Consider the following 26,334-nt stretch of genomic DNA (forward strand, 5'->3'; position numbering starts at 1 on the left):
TGATTCTTACACTTCGTCTCATCATAAAATATCATTTTACAAATATAACACTTGAACGTATTTTTATCGTAATTCTCATCACGTAGCCGAATACGTTCTTCTCGTGCCTTCACCACACATCTATCAATTTCGTATCCGTGTTATCAAAACCGCAATTGATCAAATAATGATTTTCCCTAGTGGACAGGCACAATCTGCATGTTATGCTCGAAATTTTAAGGTCTATAATTTGTGCTTTGGAAAGATACATGTTTATTATACTAAGGAGGAAATAATGATTAAATTAATTGAAAATTCAGAGAAATTTTCTGTATAGAAATCACTTTGAGGTTATAGGCATTCCAGTTTGAATCTGAATCACTTGAGAAGTGAGATATATTAGTTTGAAAGTGAATGCTAGCGACATCTATGAATTTAGTTCAGAACTAAATGTTAGGTAAAAATGTTTTATTTTTCTTTTACCTGGAATTTTTGGTTTCAATTAGTGTTAGATCTCATGATAACATCTACTCTGCAAATAAAATACAAATCAGATAGTGATAAGCAGTAATTTTTAGACGAATACTTAAAAGCGATTAAAATTAAAGAAAATTTATTCTTCCGCAATGTTAATTTTTACATAAGAAATACTCGTACGTATGACATACGAATAAAATATTTTATAAAAGTATCACATTTCAATTTCAATTTACAGTCGTTCCATAATATCGCAATTCAAATTCAAATGAAACTCTTACACTTAAGAGCATATAATAATAATAATCAAAATATCCTACACTATATTAATAAAAATCTTAATAAAATCCATCAAAATCATTCAACTTCCGAAGAAAATGACGGACGCCTCATAAGCATCCCCTGTTTAAACCGTAGAAACTCCTGCAAAGATCTCGGCAATTCCATCTGATCAACCGCGGTCATCATTCGTTTCCCAAGGGTTCTCCTCAGATGTAAACGCACGAGATGTGTGAGAGGTAACGGGGTTGTTGCGAGGTTAAGCAGACGGTCTTTTTGATCAAAGGTTAGGATATTACTGCGGCGTATTTGGAAGATGTCGAAACATTCAGCCGATTCTAGGAGCATGTCAAAGATAGGGCGTTGCGCGGTGGAGATTACATTGTGGAGGCAGTTGAGAAGACCGTCGGGGTCACGAAACTGCGTCTTGATAACAACCTGCATTATATAAATAATTATTAAGAGTAAAATTTAGTTTAATTATTTTAAATTGATTTTTGTTTTAAAGTTTTGATTTAATGGATTTAAAGTTAGGTTATGATTGAGGTTATGTTTGAGGTTATGTTTTGCTTACTCTCGCGCCATATTGTAAGAGGATGTTGACAACTTCAATGCTTGGGTTTTCATTGGATGCTAAATATTCGACGAGGACTGGGCGTAGTTGGGTGTTGCGTTCGGTCACATCATTGTTGAAGACTTTTTTGTTGGGATCAGCGCCGTGTTCAAGTAGCATCTGTAATTAAATTTTAAAAGGTTTAATGTATGCAACTCAATGTGTATATTTTAATATGCAGACGTCTGGTAAATATTGGAGTATTAGAGTATATAGTTTCGCAGTGATTCTATCAACATTCAAAAAATGTTTATTTTGAGTTACATTCTCAAAATATTTTTATATTTTTTTTCTGTCAATATTATACTTTGAGCGTCACTATATAATATATATAATTAGTTAGTAAATTAAGTAGCATATATCCTACAGAATTAATTGCATTTTTTGCTTTAAAAATGTCGAAATTGAGTAGATTTTAATATTTTAAGAAGTTTTACGACAGCAGAAACGAAAAATGTTTTCCGTAACGAAGAAAATCTAAAGGTTTTCTAAATTTTGAATAAAATTTCTAATATTTTTGCGTAAATTTGTTTATACAATGAATTTTGAATGAATTTTGCATCTTATAGGCACAAAAACTTTAAAATATTTTGCATATTTTAAGAATACAAGTCAAAAACACGTTTTTCTCGTTAATAATTAGTTTAAAACAAGTGTTTTTGCAATTTACCTTCAATATTTCATATCGGTTTGGAATATTATCAGCACTGGCGACGTGTAGGGGTGTACCAATTAAAGGAGAACTATAATTAACGTTTGCACCTGTAATTTAAACAAAATATTAATTATTACATTTAAATTGAGTTAAAATTTGTAGTTTTTTAGTTTTTTTTTAATTTTAAATATCAATATCTTACCTGATTTTATTAATTTGGCAACAATTATTGGTTCACCCTTTAAAATAGCCAAATCCAGTGGGGATGGTTTACCGATATTGTCACAATCGTCATAATTAAGCTTCGAACCTTGTTTTATCAACAAATCAACGATTTCTTCAGACCCAGAAAGCACACCATAATGCAAAACCTTTAAAAGAACAAAAAATATTATTACAATCTATAATATAAAAATGAATAGCAAAATATGTTGGTAAGTGCATAACTCAACAACGCCTAGACCAATTTGGCCAATTATTTTTTAAATGTTCGTTAAAGTCCAAGGAAGGTTTTCACGGCGAGAAAAATTCGAATAATTGCCGGGAAAACCCTAAAGACAGCTCTTTTCAATAGGATAAAAGTTGGAATTGAGATTCAATCATAGTTATAGTTAAATTGTTGAATTAAAATATTGAAATTAATATAATTAATTTCTTTAAAATAAAATTGCGAATCTTATTGATAGAATTGACACATACTATGTCTAGAACAAGAAAGTATAAACAAATTACATTTTTATTAAACACTACCGGGACAAAGTCGTAGGCAAAACTAGTAATAAATAATCCATCAATTAATTAATTAATTAATTACTTAATTAACTATACTTACAGTTCTGTAATCATGTCTTTCATCAGCCATAGCATTAACATCTGCTCCATATTTCAACAATAAAAGAACATTTTGTAATCCCTGGAAATACAAAACAAAAATTTAAACAAAAATTACTAATAATAGTTAAAAAAAAAAGATTAATATAATAATAGGTGCATACGTGAACTTGTCTGGAGGCTTTCATCAAAGGTGTAAGACCACTCCTATCACGACTATCCGGATCAGCGCCGAAAGTCAGCAATAGTTGCAAAAAGTCCAAATCGTTGATCAAATTAATCTCAGAGCCGAAAAAGTAACGCTTATTAGGGTCCGCTCCATTCTCAAGCAATAAACGAGCCACGTCCATGTGCTTATTTCTGATTGCTAGGCGGAGAGGTTCATCACACAGATGAGTACGCGGGAAATCATCGTCTAAGGTTTTACGGTAGTCGACTTTTGCGCCACATTGCAGTAAAAGACGGACTAGTTCCATAAATCTAAAAAGAAAAGAAAATCAAGTTTTTAAATAAAATAAAATAAAATTTTCGAAAAAATGAAATTGTTTTAATTATAATTGAGTAAACGGTCTTTGAATCCTCTGGAATTATTAATTTTTATTGAACTTGTTGGTTATGTTGATAAAAAAATGAATTTTTGTTTGAAATTTGTAAATTTGCATCAAATCACTTTAAAAAACACAAATAAAACGCAAAATTAGATACATATAATACATACAAGACACAAACTAGTTGAAAATGAAGAAGGAAATGACGTCAGTGTTCAGTAGCCCGCTTTAATTATTGTTAAAACAAGAATAAATGCGTGTTTTGCCTTCCAATATAATTTGATATGAAATTAATTTATAATTTCGTGTTTTTCACTCACAATCGTCCTGTTATAAGTAAATTTTACTACTTAAGTAAAGAATAAATAGTTTTTAAGTTAGGTTATTACAAAAATTGAGGTTATGTGCCAATAATACCCAAATATTTTAATATCTGAATAAATAAACCATTAGAATTAAAAGAAAAGTGATTTTAACATGGCAATAATCTATAATTTAAAATTATAATTACCCGTGCTCAGCTGCCAAGTGCATAGCACTGTAACCGCACTCATCCACCGCGTTGACGTCCGCCCCACGCGTCAGCAACAGCTGAGCGGCGGCGTAGTACCGCTGCCAGACGGCGTAGTGCAGCGGCATCAATCCCTGAGTCACCTGTTCGTTTACCTAAACAAAAGAAAAAAAAAACAAAAAAATCTATAATTAAACATTACTAAAACACAATACCACATACGCATTGCGCATGCGCGCGCACATTAACTCTTTATTAGCCTTAGCCACACAAAAACGCAAAATCACAAAGTTATTATTAGTATTTCTTTGTAGGGACGATTTCCAAGTATGATTACTTTTATTTTTCACTAAATTACTGTTTTTGGCATGCTATACTTCTTTGTTTGCATTTACCTTTGATCCACATGCTAACAAAATCCTAATTTCATCCAAAGGCACCATACGTATAATAGAATCCGCTAGCTCCCTCTGTAGAGGGTTGGAAATAAACTCGGTAGGCATTCTCAGTCTATAAACAATAAAAACATAAAAAATCAATTTTTATAAATTTTCTTTAAAAAAACTCACAGTAACTTAATGATTAAGCCGTATATCAACAAAAACACAAATTATATTAATTATTAAATGTTTAAGATAATATTCACTTGTTATACACTTCACTAGTCAGTGTTTTATGCACGAGGTTTGGTTGATCACTGAGCGCGGTGAAAAGCACGCGGCGCACTTTATTTTACGCCGTTGCGACGCGGCGTTAAATCGGTCGTCGCGACGCCACCGAAGACCTTCACCTTCACCTCAACCGACAACAAAAAACAATGTGCAAGTAAGCATTCACACAAAGCGCTCGAATTAAAACGTCAACAAGGAAGTACAAGTGCATTTACATAAAGAAAAACAAAAAGAAAAACATTTAAGTATAAGTATTGAAGTAAACATATTTTCCATTATAATTTTATTCAGTTACACGTCGAGTTGAGTTGTTTTTGCGTTTTGTTTTGTGTCTACTCGTTTTCTTCCTGTCTAACAACATTCAGAGAAAACGTGAGTGAAATTCGTTGAGAATATGGCTTTAAAACGCACGGAAATTTAGCTGGACGCAAGCCAACGACGAAATTAGACTGCGAATAACTAAAAACTACACGAATCTACACCATTTAGACATTGGTAAATTTTTAAACACTTTTAAAGTCTAAAAATGTTTTTTGTTAAATAAAAATTAAAGTGGGCGATTATTTATTGTGTGTACAACATGTATTTAATTTTTATGGATGTCTGTCAAGCGTGTGTAGTAAATTAATTGCATTTCACGCGTGTCCTGGCACTGGAAACACGAATCAAACACTATATTTGGCGATTAATTCACATGATCTCGTTCATTGAGATCACACGTGTCTCCATCAACACAACAAGCATAAATAATTTAATGTGCGTGTACGACACACGTGTGAAACCAGTATAACTTCCGCGTGTGGCAGATCAAAGCTTTTAGACGGTGTATAAGTGTATATATCGATAGATGAGTCATAATTGCGTCTTAATTTTTGAAAATTAAAAAATACTTACGGTTTTCATACCTATAGGCAACCATATATACATTGAAGTGTAATAGTGGTTGCATATATTAAAGTTTAATACGTGTTTCATTCAATTTGTGTTTTTTATGTTTTATTTTTAAATTTTTGTTAGTTTAACACACAATGCACAAAAAGAAAATAATTTTTATTTTTAGAAATGAGTGGGGAAGTGGGGAAATTGATTTTATTCCCGCGTTCTATTTTTAATCATTCCCTGTGGTAGGAAAGCACGAATATGTTTTGAATGTGTTTAATCACTGATTAAATCTTCCGTTGTGTTAAAAATAATAATTTAGTGATTTTTTGTTATTTTTGTTATTTTTGTGAGTTGTGATGATGTATATTTTCCAACCTTTTGTGAGTCTCGCCTCGTCTATGCCTTGTGCTCACAAAAACCATCAAATCCACACGTATTATAGAATATAGAATAGAGCAGAGCGGACGTAACACTTTTTCGTGGTTGCTAATGCGTTGCGAGATGTCTTTGTTGGCTTTGTCGCAAATTTCTTTACGACGACCGGCGTGCAACGTCTATTTATACAAGTAACAAGTCAGACGCGGTTGTGAATTAGCAAGTGGATACTATGCGCATGTGAGCACGAACAAATCAGATTCACAAAGATGAAAAGAGGTAATTTGATATAAAATTATAAAGAAATTGAAGAGAAATTTAAGTAAAGAGATAAAATTGATGGTTTTTGGGTTTTTATGTAGTTTTTATGTTTGAGAACCTCTGGAATAGTGGATAAGTTTATTAAGTTGCCTATATTTAGGTGTTGATGTGGTTTATGTTGAATTTAATTTGAGTTTTGAGTTTATGTTGGAATAGATTATCACAAAAGCAAATAAAAACAGTTTTTTGATTTAATTTATTGTTAATTATGTCCAAGAACATAATTTTTTATTGTTGACTGATGAAACAAATTAAAACTTCAGCCATTCTTTGAGTTATTGATAATTTTTTGGCATAATTGTAACGTTTGACAAGCACTGGAATAGTAAACATGTTTTTAAAGTTGCCTACATTTAGGCGTAAGTTAATTTTTGCTCTTTTAGATTTTAACAATTTACAACTATTTAACTAATTATGCAATACAATAAATATAAAAAAGAAGTAAATGTTGTTTTTCAGTAAAAAAACATGAAAAATAAAAACATTGACTGTCGTTGAACCAAAATATTTATAACCCGAATAAAGGGTATTATGCATAAAATTTACGACTGTAAACAGCTTCAATCACTCCGCGAAAAAGTAAAAACAAAGATTTTCGCTAATTTACGACCCTGAAAAACATTTTCACTCTTGATATTCAACTCTTGAGTTCAAAATTCTAATCTTTTGTTTAATACAAAGAAAAAACATTAAAAAACATTTCGAATTGTAATATTTTATTAACAAACAATAAAAATAACAAAATTTTTACACATTTAACAACACTTGCTACACTTTAACAAGAACATTTGATAACAATTGAGTACTAAAGGACGGATACCATGAGTATTTCCCATTTAAAACTAGTTAAAGACTCATTTCTAGCATCAACAATCAACAATTGTAACTAAATCCAATTTGGATCACAAATAAATACCTATGACGACAGACGACAATGACGACATAAAAATATGAAAATTTGAGCGGAATTTGAGTAGAAAAAAATCAGTCTTATCACCTCATAACACCTCGCTTCACGTTTAACTGATAATCTCCATTGACGAAGCCCCGGAGACCTTATTTCTCTTATTACGGAGTAAAACAATAAAGAAACACATTGCTGTGACTGCCATCATGAGAATCGAACCGAATTTAAAACCTAAATCTACACCATTGACTAAATATGTGGAATCGTTGAATATTTTCATGATGTAATCAGGATGCTCCTCAGCTTTGGCACCCTGGAACAAAAAATTTAAGAAAATGTTAGTTACATCTTTTATAACTCAAGAACGCGTGGAAAGATTTTGATGATTTTTTGTAATTAGGTTTATCTTTGATTCTACTTAGAGAATAATTATTAAAATATCAAAAAAATTGATATACAGGGTGTTAAATTAAAGATTAAAATTTTTATCATAGTTAAAGTTAAAAAATTGAAATCTAGATGGCGCTTAAGTGCTTATTAGCCTTTTTAAAAATTTTAGAAAAAATATTTTACTTACAAATTCCATCCAGGCAACAGGCAAGATAATATCATCCTCAAACATGCCCAATTCACTCATCCCGAAACTCTTCTGCACTTGAATATTAGTCTGGATCCTATTCCATCCCTGCATGATGAAACCCATATACGGATGAAACTCTAACCTAGTCTGATGCAGTTCTTTCTTCGGTGGAGTTACACCTTCAACAGCTTCCCGCAACTTAGGATCAGCTCCCAAGAAATGTGGTAGAGAAACAAAAATAGGTGTACCAAAACTACACTTAGTAGCATTCCAAAGCCCATGTGGTGCACAGGTACCATCAGCACTGCAATATCCTTGATTCTTCGGGTTACCAATCGAAGGATGAGAGAAAGCATCCACAGGTATTTCATATCTGTAAGCAGGCATGGTCCCACCTAAGATTTTCGTCTCCTCCACGAATTCCATTGGTGCCTTCCTACAGAAATCCTTATAAAGATAATCCACGCTTTGTTTATTATGAATATTCTCTGGAGGATAGAGTACACCATCAACACCATTCACATTATCAGATTCTTCATCATCCCAGTTATCCATTCGGGATTTGTTGTTGATGGTTCGGACGGTTCCGAGTTTATTAATATCGTCTTTCCCAGTCCACATTTCTATCCAATCAGGGGATGACCTCCTGGTTGCTAGGAGACCGAATTTATCAAAGGGGAAGGGACGTGTGAGAGCCATCATATTTCGGGCTAGAGTGAATAATTCATCGTCGTAGCCCAGGATGAAGCGGTCGGCTCCAACGGTGACGAAAGGTTCAGCGTTGAGTTGTTTAAAGAGGGTTGACATACCCAAACGGGTGAGGAAGTATGAGCGGCGGAACATGGCGGCTCCGGATAACATGGGGATATTGGGGACGGTCACACGGTCGATTTGCATGCGTCCTTTGGAGAGCTCAGGGGAGAATTTGTAGCTGTGACCTTCTTGGTAACGGACGTAGGTTCCATCATCGCTGAAGTTTATATTGGTACGATGCATTCTGTCTCTGTAATTTTTTTTGTGGTTAGGTTTTTGTTTTTGTGATTTTGGGGGTTAAGTTAATACTTACTCGTAAACCCATGGTCCTAATTCTTCTACTCTGAGTTTGGGTTCTTCTCCGGTTGCTACTTCTCGGACGTTGGTGTAGTTGTAGATGTAGATGCGTACTAGTGATGGTGATGGGTTTACAAAATTGTAGTATAAGTCTGATTGGTTGGAGATGACCAGATTCTAGAAATTAGAATATGTTTAGTTTATTGTGTTGAGAAGGGTTTTTGTGGTGGTGGGTTTAGGGTGAGACTTACTTGTAGGACAACATTTCTGAAAATTTCCGTGTACCAGAAAATGTAACCAATGCCAGAACTCAAAGCAAAGAGGAAGAATAAAGCAATTAGAACTGAAAGAAGCAAAATAATAAGTTAGAAGGTTAAAAAGCGCAAAGAAAATGTTTAAAACGTGAAAATACATTGAAATATAAGTTGGGACAATGTTATGAGTTGCGGTATAAGTATCGAACATAGCATTTCCAATGCTAAATAAATATTTTTGATTTTTTACTGGTTTTGGGGACAAAATAAGTTTAAAGAGTAAAAATATTTAAAAATAAAAAATTTAAAAAAAAATAAATCAAGCCAATGCTATGAGTTACGGTATAAGTACCGAACATACCATTTCTAATGCTAAAATTGATAATTTATTGCTGGTTATTGCAATAAAAATTAGATAACAGAATAAATTGATTGAAAAATAATAAAAATTTGTATTGAGCCAATGCTATGAGTTGCGGTATAAGTACCGAACATAGTATCCCCAATGCTAAATAAATATTTTTGATTTTTTACAGTTTTCGGGGACAAAATAAGTTGAAAGAGTAAAAAATATTTAAAAAATTAAAGAAATAAAAATTAAATTAAGCTAATGCTATGAGTTTCGGTATAAGTACTGTACATAGTATTTCTAATGCTAAAATTGATAATTTTTGATATTTATTGCAATAAAAATAAGATAACAGAATAAATCAACTGAAAAATAATAAAAATTTGTATTGAGCCAATGATATGAGTTGCGGTATAAGTACCGAACATAGCATTCCCAATGCTAAAATAAATTGCCATCTGTGGCATCAAAAATAATTTAAAAAATTATTTTAAACAAAAAAATTAAAAAATGAAATTTTTTATTGAGCCAATGTTTTGACTTGTGATATAAGTCCCCGAACATACAATTCCTAACACTACTACTACAAAAAAAAATCAAAATAATTTATTGCCGTCTATTGCTTCCGATAAACTCATTGACCCACATATAATTGATAGTAGTAAATCGTGCGTTTTTTTTTTCACACAAACTTGCGTTCGGTGCGATAAGATAATCACCGTTTTAATGACAACATCCGACAGACATCATCAGACATCAATTAATTTCATTTTATTTATATTACAATATACAACAAAATAATAATAATAAAAAAAATGATTTGGTCAATGCTAAACGTCATTGAACATCCCATCACGAATTGACCAATCACTGAATGAATGAATTTTTCACGTTTTCTTATCAGTCCCAGACTGATTCGTGTAGTAATTAAATTAAACTAGGAAATTAGATTTCGGTTTTATGATGCAATTAAAACTATTTTGAGAGTTAGACTAATGCTGCTCGAGTGTCATCGAATTCATTCGAGTGTTGGGTGTGTTATCAGTAATCAATTGCAATTAATACATCGATTTTTATGTGTTTTACGCGGGTTGTTATAAAAATGTTATCTTAACTGTTTCCTCATTTCATATATTATTACATAGACTACTTGAATTTATCACGCGATCATAAAAAGTAAATAAAATCAATATATGTTAATTTGGTTGCCTATATACACGTAAATTAACTTTAGGTTTTGTATATGTGTATATTGGGTTGCCTATGTGTACTTACTTGATATCTGCCTAATATTGAAGTCATAACCACAAAGATGCGCTTTCTTGGGTCCCAATTCAGCGTTTTGTAACTTCTGGAGCATTTCTTTGGTAACCGCCGGTGTCCTCGCAAAAATCTCATTCCTATTGGCATGTAGATGTCCTCCGGGTGCAGTGCGTATCCTTCCACTCTCCATGTCCGAATGCGAACGTAGGAAATTCATCTTAAACTCTTCTTTTAACAATTTCTCTTCTTCGATGTCTTTATTTTTTATTCTATCAACTAAACTCTCAAAATATTAATTATCGCGTGTTAATTTATTAATTTATTTATATTAAATTAAATATTGTTCACTATAGCAATGTTTGATATGAACTGATGGTCACTCCATGCATGCCTGTTGAATTTATGCTCTCGCAGCATCCGCGGCTTGTTGCTATAAACAAAATTTCTGATTTGTGAGCGCGCGCGCGCATGAGAGGAAGAGATAAACTCTGTTATCAGGCGGTGTGTCGGCCCGGCGCGTCGTGTTCGATTTTTACGTTCGGCATGGATGAACGTCTGTATGGCGTGGTGATCTTCGATGATCGTCGTCATACGTGTCGGCGTCTCGACACGCCTCGCGCCTTCCCAAATCACAACCGCAAGCTTCAAATAAACGCGCCGCCGACAAATTACGACTACAACTCGCAAACATTACGAGCACACTGCGAACGTCATTAGAAAAATAATTATTTATTAGTGTGCGTGTTGTAGTAATAGTAATACTAATACATAGTTTATGAATTGGATGTAGTAGAGATGTGTTTTGAGTATTTTTAGTGTGTAAGTTTTATACTCGTAATTGCGTTGGTTTAGACGTAATTAAAGTTTTAATACGAGTTGTAATCAGTAGAGTATAAAAATTTAGTTTTTTGATTGAGGGGAAAATATTGCGGTTGTTATTAAAGTCTATGGCGTGTTTTTATGACGTTATTGTCTATAATAAATATTTTGAATACGTAAATGATAAATTTTAAAGAAAATTTTTAAAAACTGTTTTTTCTTATTTATTACGTAATTTAATCAAATTACGTAAAAATCAAATTACAGGGAATTTAAGAAGTTATTATTATTTATTGACTAGCTTTAACCCGCGGCTTCGCTCGCGAATATCTAAAATAATGAAGTTGCTTCCATACACGTCTGTAGTCACAGAAGAAGTAACAATGAAGTAGAATGGCGGGAAGTTTGAAATGGCTGAAAGTATAGTCTATGGAAGTATAGTGTACAGTCTCCATAGTGTAGTCAATTGGATTTGATGTTGACGTAGCTGTCGGTAATACAGTGTGATAATACAGTGTGATGGTACTATAGTACTTAGGTTTGAGCTTCATTGCTGGAATGCTAGATGGCGTTAAAGTAGTCAATTAGCCAGATGCAGAGATATTATTGGCTAAACAATTTCTTTATTTTATTTAAATAATAATTTTTTTTATTAAATAAAAAGTAGCCTATAACCATTCGGGGACCACTAAGAATATGTGTACAAATTTTCATGATGATCGGTTAAGTAGTTTTTGAGTGAAAGTGTAACAAACATCAGGACTTTCGCATTTATAATATTAGTAGGGATTGATATCATAAATTTTAAGCTTGTAATCGTCGTTTTTGTTCTTTTGTTGTTTTTTTTAATGTATTATTAACAATATTTTGAATAATTTGAAACTAGCGCCATCTAGCGGTCAAAAATATGCATATAAACTGGTTTTCTACTATGTATTTGTAGCTAATAATCTGATGAACCGATTTTTATGACTTTTAATTTGTTATTTGCTTCTCATTCGTATAAAAATCATAAAATTTGATAATAAAAAAGGTTATGTAGTTTACAACTACCTGTTGTGACATTGCGAGACAAAAAGCGTTGTTTAATGAATTAAATTCTCTTAGAAACAAATGTAAAATGACATTTAATGATGAAAAAGTATGAAAATCGTCGTTTCAGTTAGTTTTCTGTTAAAATTCGTTAAAAATTACGAAATTCTTAGTAAATTATGCCAATTTTCAACGAATATTGATAACAATTCTCTATTTGCTTATCACCACTGATTGAAAACACATCTACAATGTGATTATATGCAATTATTTGCGTACTACTAACTTTTTTACTACTAATTTTAGTACTAATCTAATTCTAAACACAAGATTTGACCGAAACAAACACAATTTTTCTCTTTTTCTCGTTTCTCCTTCGAGTGTTGTTAATATTTGATAATTGTCAATAACAAAAACAATTACCGACTTGACCAAAATCATACGATGCCCCTTATTCGAGAACGTTGTGCAAAACTGCAAGATAATCCCGTTTTCGATAGTCATAATAATAACATTCGCAATAATTCACAAACATTATAATTCACTCACACACGCAAATAGATTTACTTATTATCACTATATTATTATCATTATTGGCGCTAACATACACATACACACTCTCGCACTCACACACGCTCGTTGATTTTAGATTGAAGTAATAATTATGTATGATTGAAAAAATTAACAAAACACATATTACAAAAACAACTTACGATTTATATTTAAATGCAACATATTGTGGTTTAGGATCGGCACGTTTCTGACTGATTTGTTGGCATTTTTATTACTGACGTTATGGGTTATGGGTTAGTTTTGTTTGAATATTTTTGGAGTACTGAATACGGGGATACGAGTATACACGTGGCTTGATAAAAAGAAGAAAAAGGAAACATAAATAAATTTAAATAAATTTGAATAGGAATTTTTGTTTTGATTTTTTGAATTTTAAGTGGTTTAAAATTACGCATTATATTATAAAATTGTTACAACAACAGACCCTCAAGTAGTGTTTTAAATTGCCTGGTAAAAATTAGTATTTTTTCTAGAAATTTGAAAACACTCTGTATCTCTGGTACTAATCAACTTATTACGAGTTTCTTTTCATTATATTGTAGTTTAATAGATCCTCTACACGGAGTATCAACTCTCAACTCTCTAAACCTTCTTGAAGTTCTCTAAATGAGCCCTAAAAATTTTTGTTCTAGAAATTTGAATAAGGCAGCCTGGAAAACACTCTGTATCTTTGGTAATAATTAACTTATTTCGAGTTTCTTTTTGTTATATTGTAGTTCAAGAGATCTTCTATACGATGTATATGGTTTTATCTCCCTAAACCCCCGAAAACCTTGTAAAATTCTATATTTTTGTCGTTTTTTCTTCAATTTTTTGATTTATTTGATGATAAAATCAAATAAATTGCACGTAAATGAATACAGAAGTCAAATAATCATTTATATTTTCCTCATTTAATACTTATACAAATTATATATGATTATCAATTATTTATTGATTGTGCAATTGGTGAGTTAGAATATTCGTATAATCCCACAATCCCGGATTTACTTGGTTTTGTCTACGATTCGTAAAAACTTTGCTTCAGCGTTTTGGAAGACTATTGCGAGACGCAGTTGCTTTATAGTAGTAATAAATAATTTATCTAGAATTACAACCATTAATAACTTCGGACATGAGTACTACAATAAATAAAACAGAATTAAACATCATAATAATTATTATTGATTAATTTAGAGGTAAAATAAAAACAAATGTGGGAAATGTGGGAAAATTTTCATATTTTTGGTTTTCGGGAATTATTTGTTGATAACAACCAACTAAATTAATTTTTGAAGCAGCAATTTAAAGTGAATTAAATTATCTTTTAAAATACGTATATTGTTAATAACTGTTACTCTGCATAATATTATTATTTATCATTGAAAGTGAATTTTATTTCTTAAATATTTCGCCTGCTTATTTTCGGTATGAAATCTTCAACAAAATTGTTTATAAAATATATAATTTTCATTATAACAAAATTTTTAAAACTGAAAATTAAAGCTGGTTAAATTTACTTTAAACTATCATATTTTTGAATTAATTATCACTTACCAATAATTAGTTAGTCAACTTTAAAATAAAAATTGATTTTCAAAACGTGCATTTTTTAGTTTTTCATCATTAAACTAAATAATTTATTAAAAATCAAATATTTATCATAAATAATCTATCAGTACATCTTCCTAAAAGTTAAATAAATTTCCTATAAATACATCCAATTCATTGTTTTTTAAACAATTTCAATCAATTGTTATTCACCACAAAAACAAAACTCTAAAATAATTACATTTAATTGCTGAATTGCACACTTAACATGCATCTTACATAATTGATAAAATTATAATTGCATATAAATAATCCGTGAGACGATAAGCGCACAGCCGCCAGTCTAAACAAAATTAATTAACAGCATTAACACACAAAATGCACCGAGAATATACGCTCCTTATCAAAATTGTCGCACATAATTACCCATGACTTGAATCTTGAATCTTCCACCAAAAAATGGAACACTTTTGAGGGCAATTAATTAACTTATTAAGCGATGGGACAAATTATCGTTAATTGCAGCCAAGCATATGTTGCTATGCGCATGTGACAACACACAGTGGCACGATGGAGATTATGCAAGTCAAATTTATTTTGTTTATAATTTATGATTAGTGATTAGAAAGTGGCGCTTAAATTATCTAGACGTGTTTTTTTGTTACAGTTTTTAAGTATTAATTAATAAAAATGATCATTTTTGTTTATTGGAGTCAAAACATTTGGAAACCCAGTTTTCCGTACTTTAAAGTGAGGTTGAAAACATTGGTTTATCTTATTATAATGTGGAAAACTTCTTAAACCTTTTAAAAGTGCCCTAAAATGCCTTTAAAAAATAGGTATATTTTGAAAAATTTTCAAACATAGTGTGGAAAACACCCTGTATCTCCTGTACTAATTAACTTATTTTGAGTTTCTCTATGGTATGTTGAAGTTATAGAGACCCTCTCACTATGCATACACTCTCAACTCATTACACTCTCTGAAAGTGCCCTAAAATTGCCTTAAAAAATGGATCTTTTTCTAAAAATTTGAAAACACGGCGTGGAAAACACCTTATATCTCCTATATTAAATAACTTATTTTGAGTCTCTTTATGGTATATTGTAGTCTAAGAGACTCTTTACAAGATGTATATGCTCTGAACTCTTGAAACCCTCCGGAAGTGCCCTAAAATTCTTTTTAAAATTTGATATTTTTCGAAAAATTTGAAAACACGTTGCAGAAAACACTCTGTATCTCCAATATTAATTAACGTATTTTAAGTTTATTTATGGTATGCAGTAGTCCATGAGACCTTCTACCCGATGCATACCTTTTCAATCCCAAAAACCCTCTGGAAGAGCCCAAAAATACCCATCAAAAATAGCGATTCTTAAGTTTTTTTTTGTTAAGAACAATGGTTTTCTACATTGTTGTGTGGAAAAGAGCTGTAAATACATGCTTTAAAATTAAATGCAGCTGATTATAACATAATCTTTAAATTTACACATGGTTTTAAAGAAATTTAGACATTTCCAGTTAGTCTAAATAAATTGACACTTATTAATCGCTAATTTAATGAAAATTAATCCATATTACAATTTTTCAGTCTACATGTAATTTCCATCGTCTGGCGCTGTTTTTGTTTACGACTTTCTCATATAAATACAAATAAAACCAAAAAGAATCTCAAACGGCGTCTGGAAGCACTGTAAATTTCCACAACCTAATTTGTACATTTCATAATTGTACGTAAAACTAACTAATCAACAATTACAATGTTGTATGATTAATTGGCGGATTGACGGCTGTAATGTATGAATTGGTATGAATGATGCAAAATGAGTTTACGAGTTTACGTGAATCGTGCGTTTTACTCGCCACGCGTGCTCAACTTTCATTATCATCCATCGAAAGCAATTTGTAACTGTCCACGAATGACGAACTGCGGCGCATACGTTTGGCGATTAATTATTATGACAATCGTCATAATATTATGATTTGTGAATATATTTTATTTTATTATACCAGTACAGACGATGGGTTTTGCGAGTATTTGTTTGGGTTTTAACTGGTTCAAAATTACATATGTGATTATTAAATTCGCAAAAGTTTTCAAAAAACAGAAAAATTAAAACATGTATTGGAAAACACCCTGCATTTTAAGAACCACTTCAATTAATTTAAGTTTCTCATTGTCATATTGTAGCAGAAGAGACAATCTATTAGTCCATACTTGCTCAATCCTGTAAAACATTCGGAAGTACCCTAAAATGTCTCTTGAATATTGGTATTTTTTTACAAATTTGCACATTTTGTACAAATTTAAAATAATGCTACAGAAAACACCCTCTATCTCGGGGACTAATTAACTTATTTTGAATTCCTCTATGGCATATTGTTATTAAAGAGATTCTCTACATGATGCACTTTTTTTAAGCTCATTTAACTCTTTAACAGTGCCCTAAATCGCTCTTTAAAAATTGATATATTTCGAAAAATTTGGAAACATAGTGTGGAAAACATCCTGTATCTCTAGTAATTATTAACTTACATTTAGTTTCTCCGTGATATATTGTAGTTCTAAAGGGCCTCTACATGATACATATACTCTCAACTCCGTAAACCCTTCGGAAGTGCCCTAAAATTAACTTTAAAAATTGATATTTTTCTAAAAAAATTAAAACACGGCGCGGAAAACACCCTGTATCTCCTGTAATAATTAACTTATTTAGAGTTTCTTTATGGTATGATGTAGTCCAAAAAACCCTCTACACGATGCATACCTTCTCAATTCCCTAACCCATCTGGAAGTTCCCAAAAATGCCTTTCAAAAATAGCAATTTTTATCTAATAACTGTCATTAATGAAAAAAATTTGACTCCTTCGCTTATAACAGTTAAAATTATGCGCAATCTACGAGTAGTAACAAAAAACGTAAAAACATTAAATTTGGAATACGAATAAACATACGAGTAATTACCAATTGCGTAAGGTCACGTCGTGTCCTCGCGGTTGACATTCACTCAAATTGAACTGTCCATCACACATTAAGATAACAGCATATCCCATCACCCTAAAAATTCACTAATTACAGTATTCACAAGTCATAACATAAAACTAACAATTAACTTAGCAAATAACCAATAAACAAACCAAAACCAATCGAAAGTTCATTAATTTAATTATAATATTATTGCGCCCAGCTCAAGTTATCTCAAAATTAATTAAGCTAGACGCCTTGCGTGATAATGTGGACAATAAAATTCAATTTATGCAAATTTCGGGAATGTTTGTCTGTCCAAACTCTACCGACATAACTTCACCAGGATGTTTTCGTTCTCATTTCATATTTTTATTCTTATACTCAGTATCTCATCACAACAAAACACAAAATGGAAGTCACAAGTTTCAAAAACTGATTGTTTTGTACTGAAATGATTCAATTAGACATTCAATTATTCAATTTTCGTATACGAACAAAATTGGCACTCGAAAACATCAACAACATACAAAAAAAAAACACATAAAACAATCAAGAAACAAAAATAATCACTTAAAACATGAATTCAGCTTTTGTTTCTTTAAGTATTACATCAGTTAAAATTGTAGCAAGTGTATAGTGTATAGTTTATATTCTGTCTTCTATTGTATTGTTATTTAAAGCTCTTTGTCTGCGTACGCTATATAATAATTTACTGAGTTTACAAAATTTAGACTTTTCGACGCGTGTCTATTATTATATAACTGCATAAATATCTTTCTTTTCGCTTATAATTACGTAAATAATTCGAATCATGTAAAGATTGTTACAAATTGTTATCAATGTGATGTCATGTGATCTGTGATGTAATCTTACATTTAAACATTTGAATAACACCGATTTCCCACATTGCAAGCGACAACAGTGACATGATCCAGCTTCCCAGGAAGATTCTGTACTTTTTCCAACGCTCGTTTCCTACGCATCTTTTTCTCTTGATTCGAAGCCTCCACCAAGACGCCATTCTGATTATTAAAGTATAAATCGTTATCTTCAAGCGTGCGTCTCTTTGCTGCAGTGATACTCATAGTAAAACTGAGTAAATTCTCGCAGAGTTTCTTAGCAGTGACTGTGCAATGCTCCTTACCGGAAATGCCCTTCTTCAGAATATCTTCGATCATAAGCAGTGTGATTTCGTACTTTTGCACGGGGGTTATATAAGGTAAACCGTCGGGATTCCGCGGGATTAATTTATGACTGGACGAGCGAAAATCCAGCGCTGTTTTTGATCGTAAAAGAGCAAAACCTTTCTGTCCTTGAGTTTGACTTTGACTTTGAGTGAGAGTTTTATTAGCCGGAGGAATCCCTGCGTTCGATGACGATGAAGACTTCTGGATCGGATTGTCTTTGAGAAATTGTGCTACCAATGGATTATCAACTTCTTCATGTTTGGGTTTGGTTTTGGGTTTTGTTAAAGGAAGTGTTTTTGTGGTTAGGGTTGAAGCAGTGTTGATATTTGGTGGTGTACCCTGTCTTTTACTGTTTTTACGCGGTGGTTTCTGAGGAATTGTCGCGCCTGTAGATGAAGTACCTGATGTGGATGCAGTGGTGGTGCTACTTCCGGTTGGTGCAGTCGTACCACTACCGCTTGGTTTACGTTTGGATGCTACTTCTGAATTGACTGCGAATTTACAAACAGTCGGGTCGAAATTATCGGTGAGACCATCCGAGGCAACCATTACAATATCACCGGTTTGAAGCGTTGTTACACTCAGCGTGAGGTTACTTAATTCTGGTTTTATTCCGTCGACGGGGCCTAGAGCACCGAGAGCATCACGCATGTCACGATTCAGCGTTATATCATGTGATCCTTAAAAAATAGAACATAAATAAGGTTAGGTTTTTTACTAAACTTAGGTTATAATTGTTTTTTACCTTTTGTTAACTCTCTAATTCCATGACTCTGTGAATAAACATACGCTAGACTATCCCCGACGTTACAAACACAAACAACATGTGATGCGCCATGTTTACCAGGATCTTTCAATGGTAGAACAATGGCGACCGTAAGCGTAGTCAACATACCATTGTTTTCTAAAATTAAGTCATGCGCACAGTTGAATGCACGCAGAAGGCAGACAAAGATATCCTTAGAGCTGGACGTGCGGAATTCATGGATGGGTGTTTCTTTAGACTCGCCAGACTCGCTGGTTTTGTTGATAAGGTTATCAAAGGGACGTGTATCGAGGAAAATGGTTTTGTTTAGGTAGTGTAGGCAGCCATGGACGGCTGATTTAGCTGCTATCGCTGCTTTTTCTCCTAGAAATAGTTTTAGTTATTTTTTTGTTAAAAAATTAAGTTGGTAGTATTTTACCCCAGTTGACACCATCAGCAACCGCAAGAATCGCTGAATCATTACGTGTGATAATCCCGAAACAATCAGCGATTGGGTTACCATTCTTCACTTTAGTGCTGAGATTTTTATCGTATAATGAATCGGAAATGCCGTAGACAAAGTCCGATTGGCGATTCCATTCAGGTGGGAGGTTTGCGTGACTTCTGGAGCGTATTGATTGACTAGTTGTTACGTTTTCACCTGAAAATATAACATAACCTTAGTTTTCGACTATATAAACATAATAAACACACAAAAGGAACAGATTTTCATGCAACAAGCGTATACATCAGTAGTGCCAACATAAAAAGTTACTAGATATGCAAAACATGTCCACACAAGCCAAAAATATAGGTTATTCATACAATATCTACAAAATCAAACCAAAAAACACACACTTTTCTAATCTACCGTGATGAATTACATTTGGGATGCACTAGATGTTTTTGTCTTGCTAGAGAAAGTTACTAACTGCCGGGTCGTTCCGCCAGTTGCCTAATGCGCCCCTCGCGCATCTCCGTCCCATGCCGGAAGGGATTCCCCGCGCTCTGTGACTTCGCCAGACTGTGCGCATGCGTACCCTGCTTCTCCGTGAGTTTCCTATGTAATGCGCCGCGCGTCGAAGCCTCCTTATGACTAGAATTGCTGTTCGCATCGTCGTGATCGTCCGCACTTAAATTATTTAAATTATTATCACATGGCGCGCTCGCGCCGCTCCTATTCTTATCACAGGCCCCGCCGGCAGAGTCCGCTGTGGTATTCTTGTCCGATACGCATGCGTGGTTATTGTTGTTGTTGTTATTGTTGGAGGTGCGCAGTAGACGCTTGGTTTTGTCCACTTCAATGTCGAAGTCTTTGAGGCTGCCGAGCGAGTGTGATTTGCTGTGCGATTTACGCCGATTGGTGACGAAGTATTCCTGGCCGGCCATTTTGATTACCATTGTGGAGTTGTCCAGGTGGCGCGGGGGCGTTTCTTTGGGCGGGGGGGTTTCTTGTGTTATTACCGCCACCTCTATAAACACAGAAACATGGACGAGTGATCAAGATAAGAGATAGTATAGAGAAGAACCCTTTGAGTTAATGAAATAATTAGGTGAATAATTTGCTTATTGGAGATTTAGAGTATGTTAGGTTAGAGTTTAATATTACGAAACTATACAGTTTATATTTTAGGTTAGTTTTGGTTACCCTAGGGATTTTTTTCTGTCAGTTTTAAGTTGGCAACGAAAATTTTGGAAAGATTGGTAAATATTTTTTGTTTTTGCTGTAACTTTTGTTTAAATTATTGAAATTTAAGAATTTCAACGGAAATATACAGCCAATTAGTAAAACTTTCAAATTCATACAAAAAATCTTCAGATTCTTAATTAAAAATAGCCTAAAATTTACTTCAAAGTCAAAATTACGTCAATCAATAAAATTCACGCGAACAAATTTTGTTTTGTTTATAACTTTTGTTTAAATTAATGTAATTCAATAATTTCAACGGAAACATAAAGCTAATTAGTTAAACTTGCAAATAATATCATAAAATATTTTTATTTTTACTCAAAAATAGGAAAAAATTGACTATAAATTCAAAATTATGTCAATCAATCAAATTCACGCGAATAAATTTTGTTTTACTTATAACTTTTGTATAAATTATTGTAATTCAATAATTTCAACGGAAATATAAAGCCGATTAGTTCAATTTCCAAATTATAACAAAAACCTTCTTATTTTTACTCAGAAATAGCAAAAATTGACTACAAAGTCAAAATTACGTCAATCAATAAAATTTACGCGAACATATTTTGTTTTGCTTATAACTTTTGTTTAAATTATTGTAATTCAATAATTTTAACGGAAATATAAAGCCGATTAGTTAAACTTTCGAATTATAACAAAAAATCTTCAGATTCTTTCTTTAAAATAGCAAATAATTGACTACAAAGTCAAAATTACGTCAATCAATGAAATTCACCCGTGAATCATTTTTGTTTTGCTTATAACTTTTAAACAAATAAATAGAAATTAAAATTTTTTGAAGGATTATATCAACAATTAAATATACTATCTATTTATATATAAATCCAGTACAATTTACTTCTCAAAACAGCCGAAAATTGAGGTTAAACTTCCGAATGCAATATAACCTAACTTTTTTCCTTTCTAGTCGAATTTTATGAATGAATATAATGAAAAACTAACAAACCTGTTTGTTCATCCTGAGTATCAATAAAATCGATGTCGTTTTCGCCTAGAGACAAATGTTTCTCCTTTCGTTTCACGGCTGTGAGTCCTCCATCAGGTCCGGAAAAACATCCCACAATTGTTTCTGGTCCAGTTTTGTAAACTCCAAGCTCAAAAGATGGTAAATCAGTTGGTACTTTACCATTATGAATAGGCGGTCCTTCTTTCACAACAATTTCACTAAAATAAACAATAAACCACATAAATATACAGAATAATAGTAAAATTTAATATGAATTTTACCCTTGTAAATATTTAATGATGAATGTATTCTCAATGAAGTTGATGTGCTTATCACGTGGCTCATTGTGGAAGCTCAATTGCCGCAGGTAACTCGAGACGCGTTTGCGCAGGGAAGGCATGACTACTGCACGCTACAACTGATAACACACGCTTGCAATCAAATCTTTTCTTTGATTGTTTTGTGTTTGTTTGTTACCTTGGTTTGTGTGTTGAATTGGTTGCGTTTTCATTGAGCGTTGGATTAATGGTAACGATGCGATACAATGTGGCTAAGAGCTACGATGAGTGAGGATACGTGTGCAGACGAACGCGGGTCACATTTTCAATTTGTTTAATAATTTAATTGCGTCCTCGGGCGTTTGTTTTTATTTTGCGGTCGGTCAACGCCCATGTTGGATTCAATGCGGATGACATGGGGGAAAAGTTGGTGACATTGATGATTTAATATAACGAGTGATACAAACACTTTTCATAACCAAAGAAATTCACTATTTGATTTTTGGTTATAAATTTAGTAAATAACAACAGATTAAATATTTTTAACTGTAATTTATGTATCTAGTATTGTACTACGTCAATATTTCAATTTATTTATTGAAATTTTATATTTGGTCATTGGACTTGTGCGGATGATAAATGTGTTACCATGACGTTGATGCTTTTCCTTTCCGGTTCTGGTCCAGCTTCCTCATTCGACTCAGCTTTCAAAAGACTATTTGTTTTCATAGCAGCTGTACCTGCTGTTACGTCCGATTGTCGGTGACTTGGTCGACTGGCGCGAGCTATTTTACTGCTTCGGCTCTTGGCTCCTGGTTCTGTTTGTATGGTGATATGCTTCGCGGCTTTCTTCTTTCTGGGTACTCCTACGTAGTTCTTCCCGACGAGGAGTTTCTCCACCACCTGGCGTACTTTCTTTAGTTCTGAGAGAGTTTTCTTTATGAACATTAATTGTCCTTCGAAGTTGTCCTTGCTTAGGACTTGTGGTTGACTCTGGCGGGAACACATTTGTTTGTACATATTCCACATGGAGACTTTGACGCCGATTAGTTCCATGTGTTTCTGTTCGATGATGTCTTTGATTTCGATTACGATTGATTCCCATTGTAGGGCCCGGCTACGAGCGCGATCATGGCGGACGACTAGTTCGACTAGTTGGGAGTTTAGCATCATTACTGCTAGGTCTTTTTCGTCCAAAAGTAAACCCTAAAAGAAAATTTAAAAAAAAATTGAGAAAAAAGAAAATAATGTTTGTTTAGTTCATAACTTTTGAAGGAATAATGATAACATACGTATAGTTGTATGAGAGGGTAGCTGATAAAATTCCCTTTTTGATTATATTCACAAAATATGAAAAACCCTTCCGGAAAGTATAAATTTTAACCCTTAATGTAAAGGCTTCATTTTACAGAAAATTTAATTCATCCTACGCTTCTTTAATCTATAACTTTGTGAAAACCCTTTCATAACTTTTGATAAAACAATGATAATAGAAATATACTAGTATCAGAGGATAGCTGATAAAATTCTCTTTCTGATTATACAGAAAAATATTTGAAAAACTTACCGGAAGTAATAAATTTTAACCCTTAAACTTAAAGTTTCATTTTAAACAAAATTTAATTCGTCCTGCATATTAACCTTCATAACTATTGATAAGTTAATGATAACAAAAATATAATAGTATAAGAGGGTAGGTGATAAAATTATCTTTTTAATTATACCCCAAAATATCTAAAAACCCTACCGAAAAGTATAAATATTAACCCTTAAAGTAAAGACATCATTTTATACTAAATTTATTCGTCCTGCGCTTCTAATATCTATAACTTTGGTAAAAACCTTTCTATATTCATGATATTATCCTCAAATTAAAGGTATTGTACTTCCATATAATATAATACCCCTCCCTTAAACCCCAAACCTCTGAAATTCTTTTAATTTCACGTTTAATTGTGAAATTAAATTTTGTGCTTTTGCAATTATTACCACTTACATATTGCATTTTAGCCTGGTCCAATTCATCCATATCCCTTGCCCTCTTCTCTGAAACTTGATCCTTGGTCTCAATCAGGATCATGTATCTGTTGATGACATCGCTAATTGTCTTGTAATGTAGCTGGTCGCTAATCACAACTTGATTGAGAAAGTCTTCATAAATACGGTACTCCCGCGTCTTCTGATCCAGTTTCTGCTTGACGTCGACAAGGCCCTGTTGTTCAGCAAGGGCTAAGTTGAGCATGTGGCACCTTTGTTCCAATAACAGCTTCTCTTCGACAATTTTACGTCGAGCCCTGCGGCGTTTGTCTTCATTTTCGAGAACAAACTTACAAAAAACGAAAATATTAAACGTAGTTGTTTAGGCGATAATTATTGATTAGGTTGTGGTAAAGGGTTGGTAATGGTGGGTAAAGATAGATACTAAGTGATATTTTCATGGGAAAGTAAAATATTTCGTGTTATCTTGTCGGAAAAGCAGAATTTTAGTAAAATTTACTGTTTTTTGTGATTTTTCTAGAATTTTGCAACATGAAGTTATTTTGTTAATAACAATAGGAATAAACATGATAAATTAATAATTAAATTTAATTAGACAAAGAGGAAGTCAATTAAATTTCCTTTCATTCGATACTAAATTTGACCACAAAATTGTAACCAAAATATAAAATATTCACCCCTAAAATCAAAACATTTCTGAAAACCGGCCAAAAACCAATAAATTTTTGTTTTTACGATAAGTTCTAATAAAACTACCCCCCAACCATTGATTCCACTATCAATCAATACTCAATTAAACCCCATAATGCCTCATACTACCTTTTACAACCCCTCTGAGACGCAACATCCCTAAATATTGATCAATAAATGCAGTTACATCTTCGAATTTTATACACTTTGCAAAACGAAACTAATTTGTTTATAACTTCTAGAATAAACATGAAAAATCAATAATTTTAGTATTAAATGATAACCAATTAAATTTACTTTCATTTAGCACTATATAACATCCAAAAATTATATCGTGAGTATAAAATATTCAACCCTAAAATCAAATTTTCCAGACAAAAAAAAAAACAAAATAATGTAAATATCTTGTTTATATCATATTTCCTAATAATACAAACCCCAAGACCTTGATTCCACTATCAATCAATATCCAATTAAACCCATTAACACCCCATACCACCTTCCCAACCAATACTTCTCAAACAACCCCTAAAAATCGATAAATAAATGCAGTTACTTGTTCGAACTTGATAAAACTCTGCCGCAAATTCTCCTCCTTCTCCTGCAGCTCATGCCACTTGATATTATTCTTGCCATACTCGATGGCGGCAGTCGCCCTCGTCTTCTTCAGATACTGCGTCACATTCCGCAAATCCCTCTTCGCATACACCCACTCCAAGTCGATGCAATTGGCTGGTTTATCCCATTCTGGCGCGGCCCTGTTATAGAAATCGCATCACAAAAATTCACACAATTCATGAATAATATCTACGTACAATTCACAAACGTTGATCTGTCTTGAGTTCCGGTAGTCCACCTCGGTCTGCTCGGGCGGCAGACGTGGATACGTCGGCTGCAAAATGGGCTTTACTGGTTTAAAGTTTAACGACTCCATGGTTTTTCTTATTTTTACAAACACCGCACTTAAATGTATAAAAAATGGTAAAATAGTGAGTATGATCGCTGTATAAAGTTGAATGAAGTGCCAGGATAAACACAGACATTGATTGAGAGCGATTTTGGGTCATTACTATGGATACGAAACAGATAATTGATTAAACAAATGAAGAAAAGGTCTAATGACGTCGTGCGCGATAAACATGTGAATAACTTTTGTTTAAACAAAGAAAAAACAAAAATTCTTTCAGGAATCAGAAGATAATTAGTCCCTCTTTTAACTAAACGCAAATAATTACCGAAAAATGTTTTAAAATGATAAATAATTACCAATAAAGTTTTTCGCTCACGATTTTTCAAAAAATCACAATAAGCA

The 26,334-nt window shown here is 32.6% G+C and overlaps 5 protein-coding genes across 7 annotated transcripts in view; 1 reads left to right on the plus strand and 4 right to left on the minus strand.

The window, feature by feature from the left end:
* Positions 1 to 575: 575 nt before the first annotated feature.
* LOC135803455 (ankyrin-3-like) lies at positions 576 to 5,970 on the minus strand. Of its 2 annotated transcripts, none has more exons than XM_065317072.1 (9): positions 5,822 to 5,970; positions 4,289 to 4,403; positions 3,894 to 4,048; positions 2,999 to 3,314; positions 2,836 to 2,916; positions 2,206 to 2,374; positions 2,019 to 2,110; positions 1,310 to 1,468; positions 576 to 1,173 (listed from the first exon to the last, which is right to left on the minus strand). In XM_065317072.1, exons 1-9 carry the CDS (start codon positions 5,866 to 5,868, stop codon positions 814 to 816), a joined length of 1,494 nt encoding a protein of 497 aa, XP_065173144.1. In that variant the 5' UTR covers positions 5,869 to 5,970; the 3' UTR covers positions 576 to 813. The 2 variants fall into 2 exon arrangements, with proteins under 2 accessions (XP_065173144.1, XP_065173145.1); XM_065317073.1 differs by lacking the exon at positions 5,822 to 5,970 and adding an exon at positions 4,463 to 4,624.
* Positions 4,817 to 26,334, plus strand: part of LOC135803453 (glucose dehydrogenase [FAD, quinone]-like) — a 37,396-nt gene continuing 15,878 nt past the window's right edge. Inside the window, exon 1 of the mRNA XM_065317071.1 lies at positions 4,817 to 5,059. The gene's annotated coding sequence lies outside the window, so the exon portion shown is untranslated. The remainder of the gene's footprint in view (positions 5,060 to 26,334) is intronic.
* On the minus strand, positions 6,842 to 10,934 carry LOC135801119 (lysosome membrane protein 2-like). Its single transcript, XM_065314487.1, has 5 exons — positions 10,558 to 10,934; positions 8,931 to 9,022; positions 8,696 to 8,856; positions 7,627 to 8,632; positions 6,842 to 7,362 (listed from the first exon to the last, which is right to left on the minus strand). The coding sequence occupies exons 1-5, from the start codon at positions 10,760 to 10,762 to the stop codon at positions 7,162 to 7,164; spliced, it is 1,665 nt and encodes a 554-aa protein (XP_065170559.1). The 5' UTR covers positions 10,763 to 10,934; the 3' UTR covers positions 6,842 to 7,161.
* On the minus strand, positions 17,815 to 22,729 carry LOC135803472 (PP2C-like domain-containing protein CG9801). 2 transcript variants are annotated; one of them, XM_065317096.1, is made up of 7 exons: positions 22,534 to 22,729; positions 22,338 to 22,474; positions 22,057 to 22,274; positions 20,332 to 20,871; positions 19,839 to 20,060; positions 19,400 to 19,783; positions 17,815 to 19,334 (listed from the first exon to the last, which is right to left on the minus strand). In XM_065317096.1, the coding sequence occupies exons 2-7, from the start codon at positions 22,454 to 22,456 to the stop codon at positions 18,343 to 18,345; spliced, it is 2,475 nt and encodes an 824-aa protein (XP_065173168.1). In that variant the 5' UTR covers positions 22,457 to 22,474; positions 22,534 to 22,729; the 3' UTR covers positions 17,815 to 18,342. The 2 variants fall into 2 exon arrangements, with proteins under 2 accessions (XP_065173168.1, XP_065173169.1); XM_065317097.1 differs by lacking the exon at positions 20,332 to 20,871 and having other exon boundaries at positions 22,534 to 22,725.
* Positions 22,872 to 26,216, minus strand: LOC135803473 (coiled-coil domain-containing protein 42). The gene is made up of 4 exons (XM_065317098.1): positions 25,838 to 26,216; positions 25,579 to 25,780; positions 24,331 to 24,660; positions 22,872 to 23,540 (listed from the first exon to the last, which is right to left on the minus strand). The coding sequence occupies exons 1-4, from the start codon at positions 25,954 to 25,956 to the stop codon at positions 22,950 to 22,952; spliced, it is 1,242 nt and encodes a 413-aa protein (XP_065173170.1). The 5' UTR covers positions 25,957 to 26,216; the 3' UTR covers positions 22,872 to 22,949.

This window comes from Atheta coriaria, unplaced genomic scaffold (genome assembly GCF_025399875.1).
Source record: "Atheta coriaria isolate IRGN ID8LTWV9N9 unplaced genomic scaffold, Caltech_Dcor_3.1 hic_scaffold_2_pilon, whole genome shotgun sequence".
NCBI classification, from domain to species: Eukaryota; Metazoa; Arthropoda; class Insecta; order Coleoptera; family Staphylinidae; genus Dalotia; species Dalotia coriaria.

Coding starts and splice junctions, on each gene's coding strand:
- LOC135803455 (XM_065317072.1), bottom strand. CDS start 5,868: ATGGTTTTTGTGAGCACAAGGCATAGACGAGGCGAGACTCACAAAAG. Junction 2,917..2,998: donor AAGCCTCCAGACAAGTTCAC/GTATGCACCTAT, acceptor TTGTATTTCCAG/GGATTACAAAATGTTCTTTT. Junction 1,174..1,309: donor TCTTACAATATGGCGCGAGA/GTAAGCAAAACA, acceptor TATATAATGCAG/GTTGTTATCAAGACGCAGTT.
- LOC135801119 (XM_065314487.1), bottom strand. CDS start 10,762: ATGAATTTCCTACGTTCGCATTCGGACATGGAGAGTGGAAGGATACGC. Junction 9,023..10,557: donor CAATATTAGGCAGATATCAA/GTAAGTACACAT, acceptor TGCTTCTTTCAG/TTCTAATTGCTTTATTCTTC. Junction 7,363..7,626: donor CTGTTGCCTGGATGGAATTT/GTAAGTAAAATA, acceptor TTTTTGTTCCAG/GGTGCCAAAGCTGAGGAGCA.
- LOC135803472 (XM_065317096.1), bottom strand. CDS start 22,456: ATGCCTTCCCTGCGCAAACGCGTCTCGAGTTACCTGCGGCAATTGAGC. Junction 20,872..22,056: donor TACTCAGGATGAACAAACAG/GTTTGTTAGTTT, acceptor CTGTGTTTATAG/AGGTGGCGGTAATAACACAA. Junction 19,784..19,838: donor TGCTGATGGTGTCAACTGGG/GTAAAATACTAC, acceptor AACTATTTCTAG/GAGAAAAAGCAGCGATAGCA.
- LOC135803473 (XM_065317098.1), bottom strand. CDS start 25,956: ATGGAGTCGTTAAACTTTAAACCAGTAAAGCCCATTTTGCAGCCGACG. Junction 25,781..25,837: donor CAGATCAACGTTTGTGAATT/GTACGTAGATAT, acceptor TTTCTATAACAG/GGCCGCGCCAGAATGGGATA. Junction 23,541..24,330: donor ACCAGGCTAAAATGCAATAT/GTAAGTGGTAAT, acceptor ATTTTCTTTTAG/GGTTTACTTTTGGACGAAAA.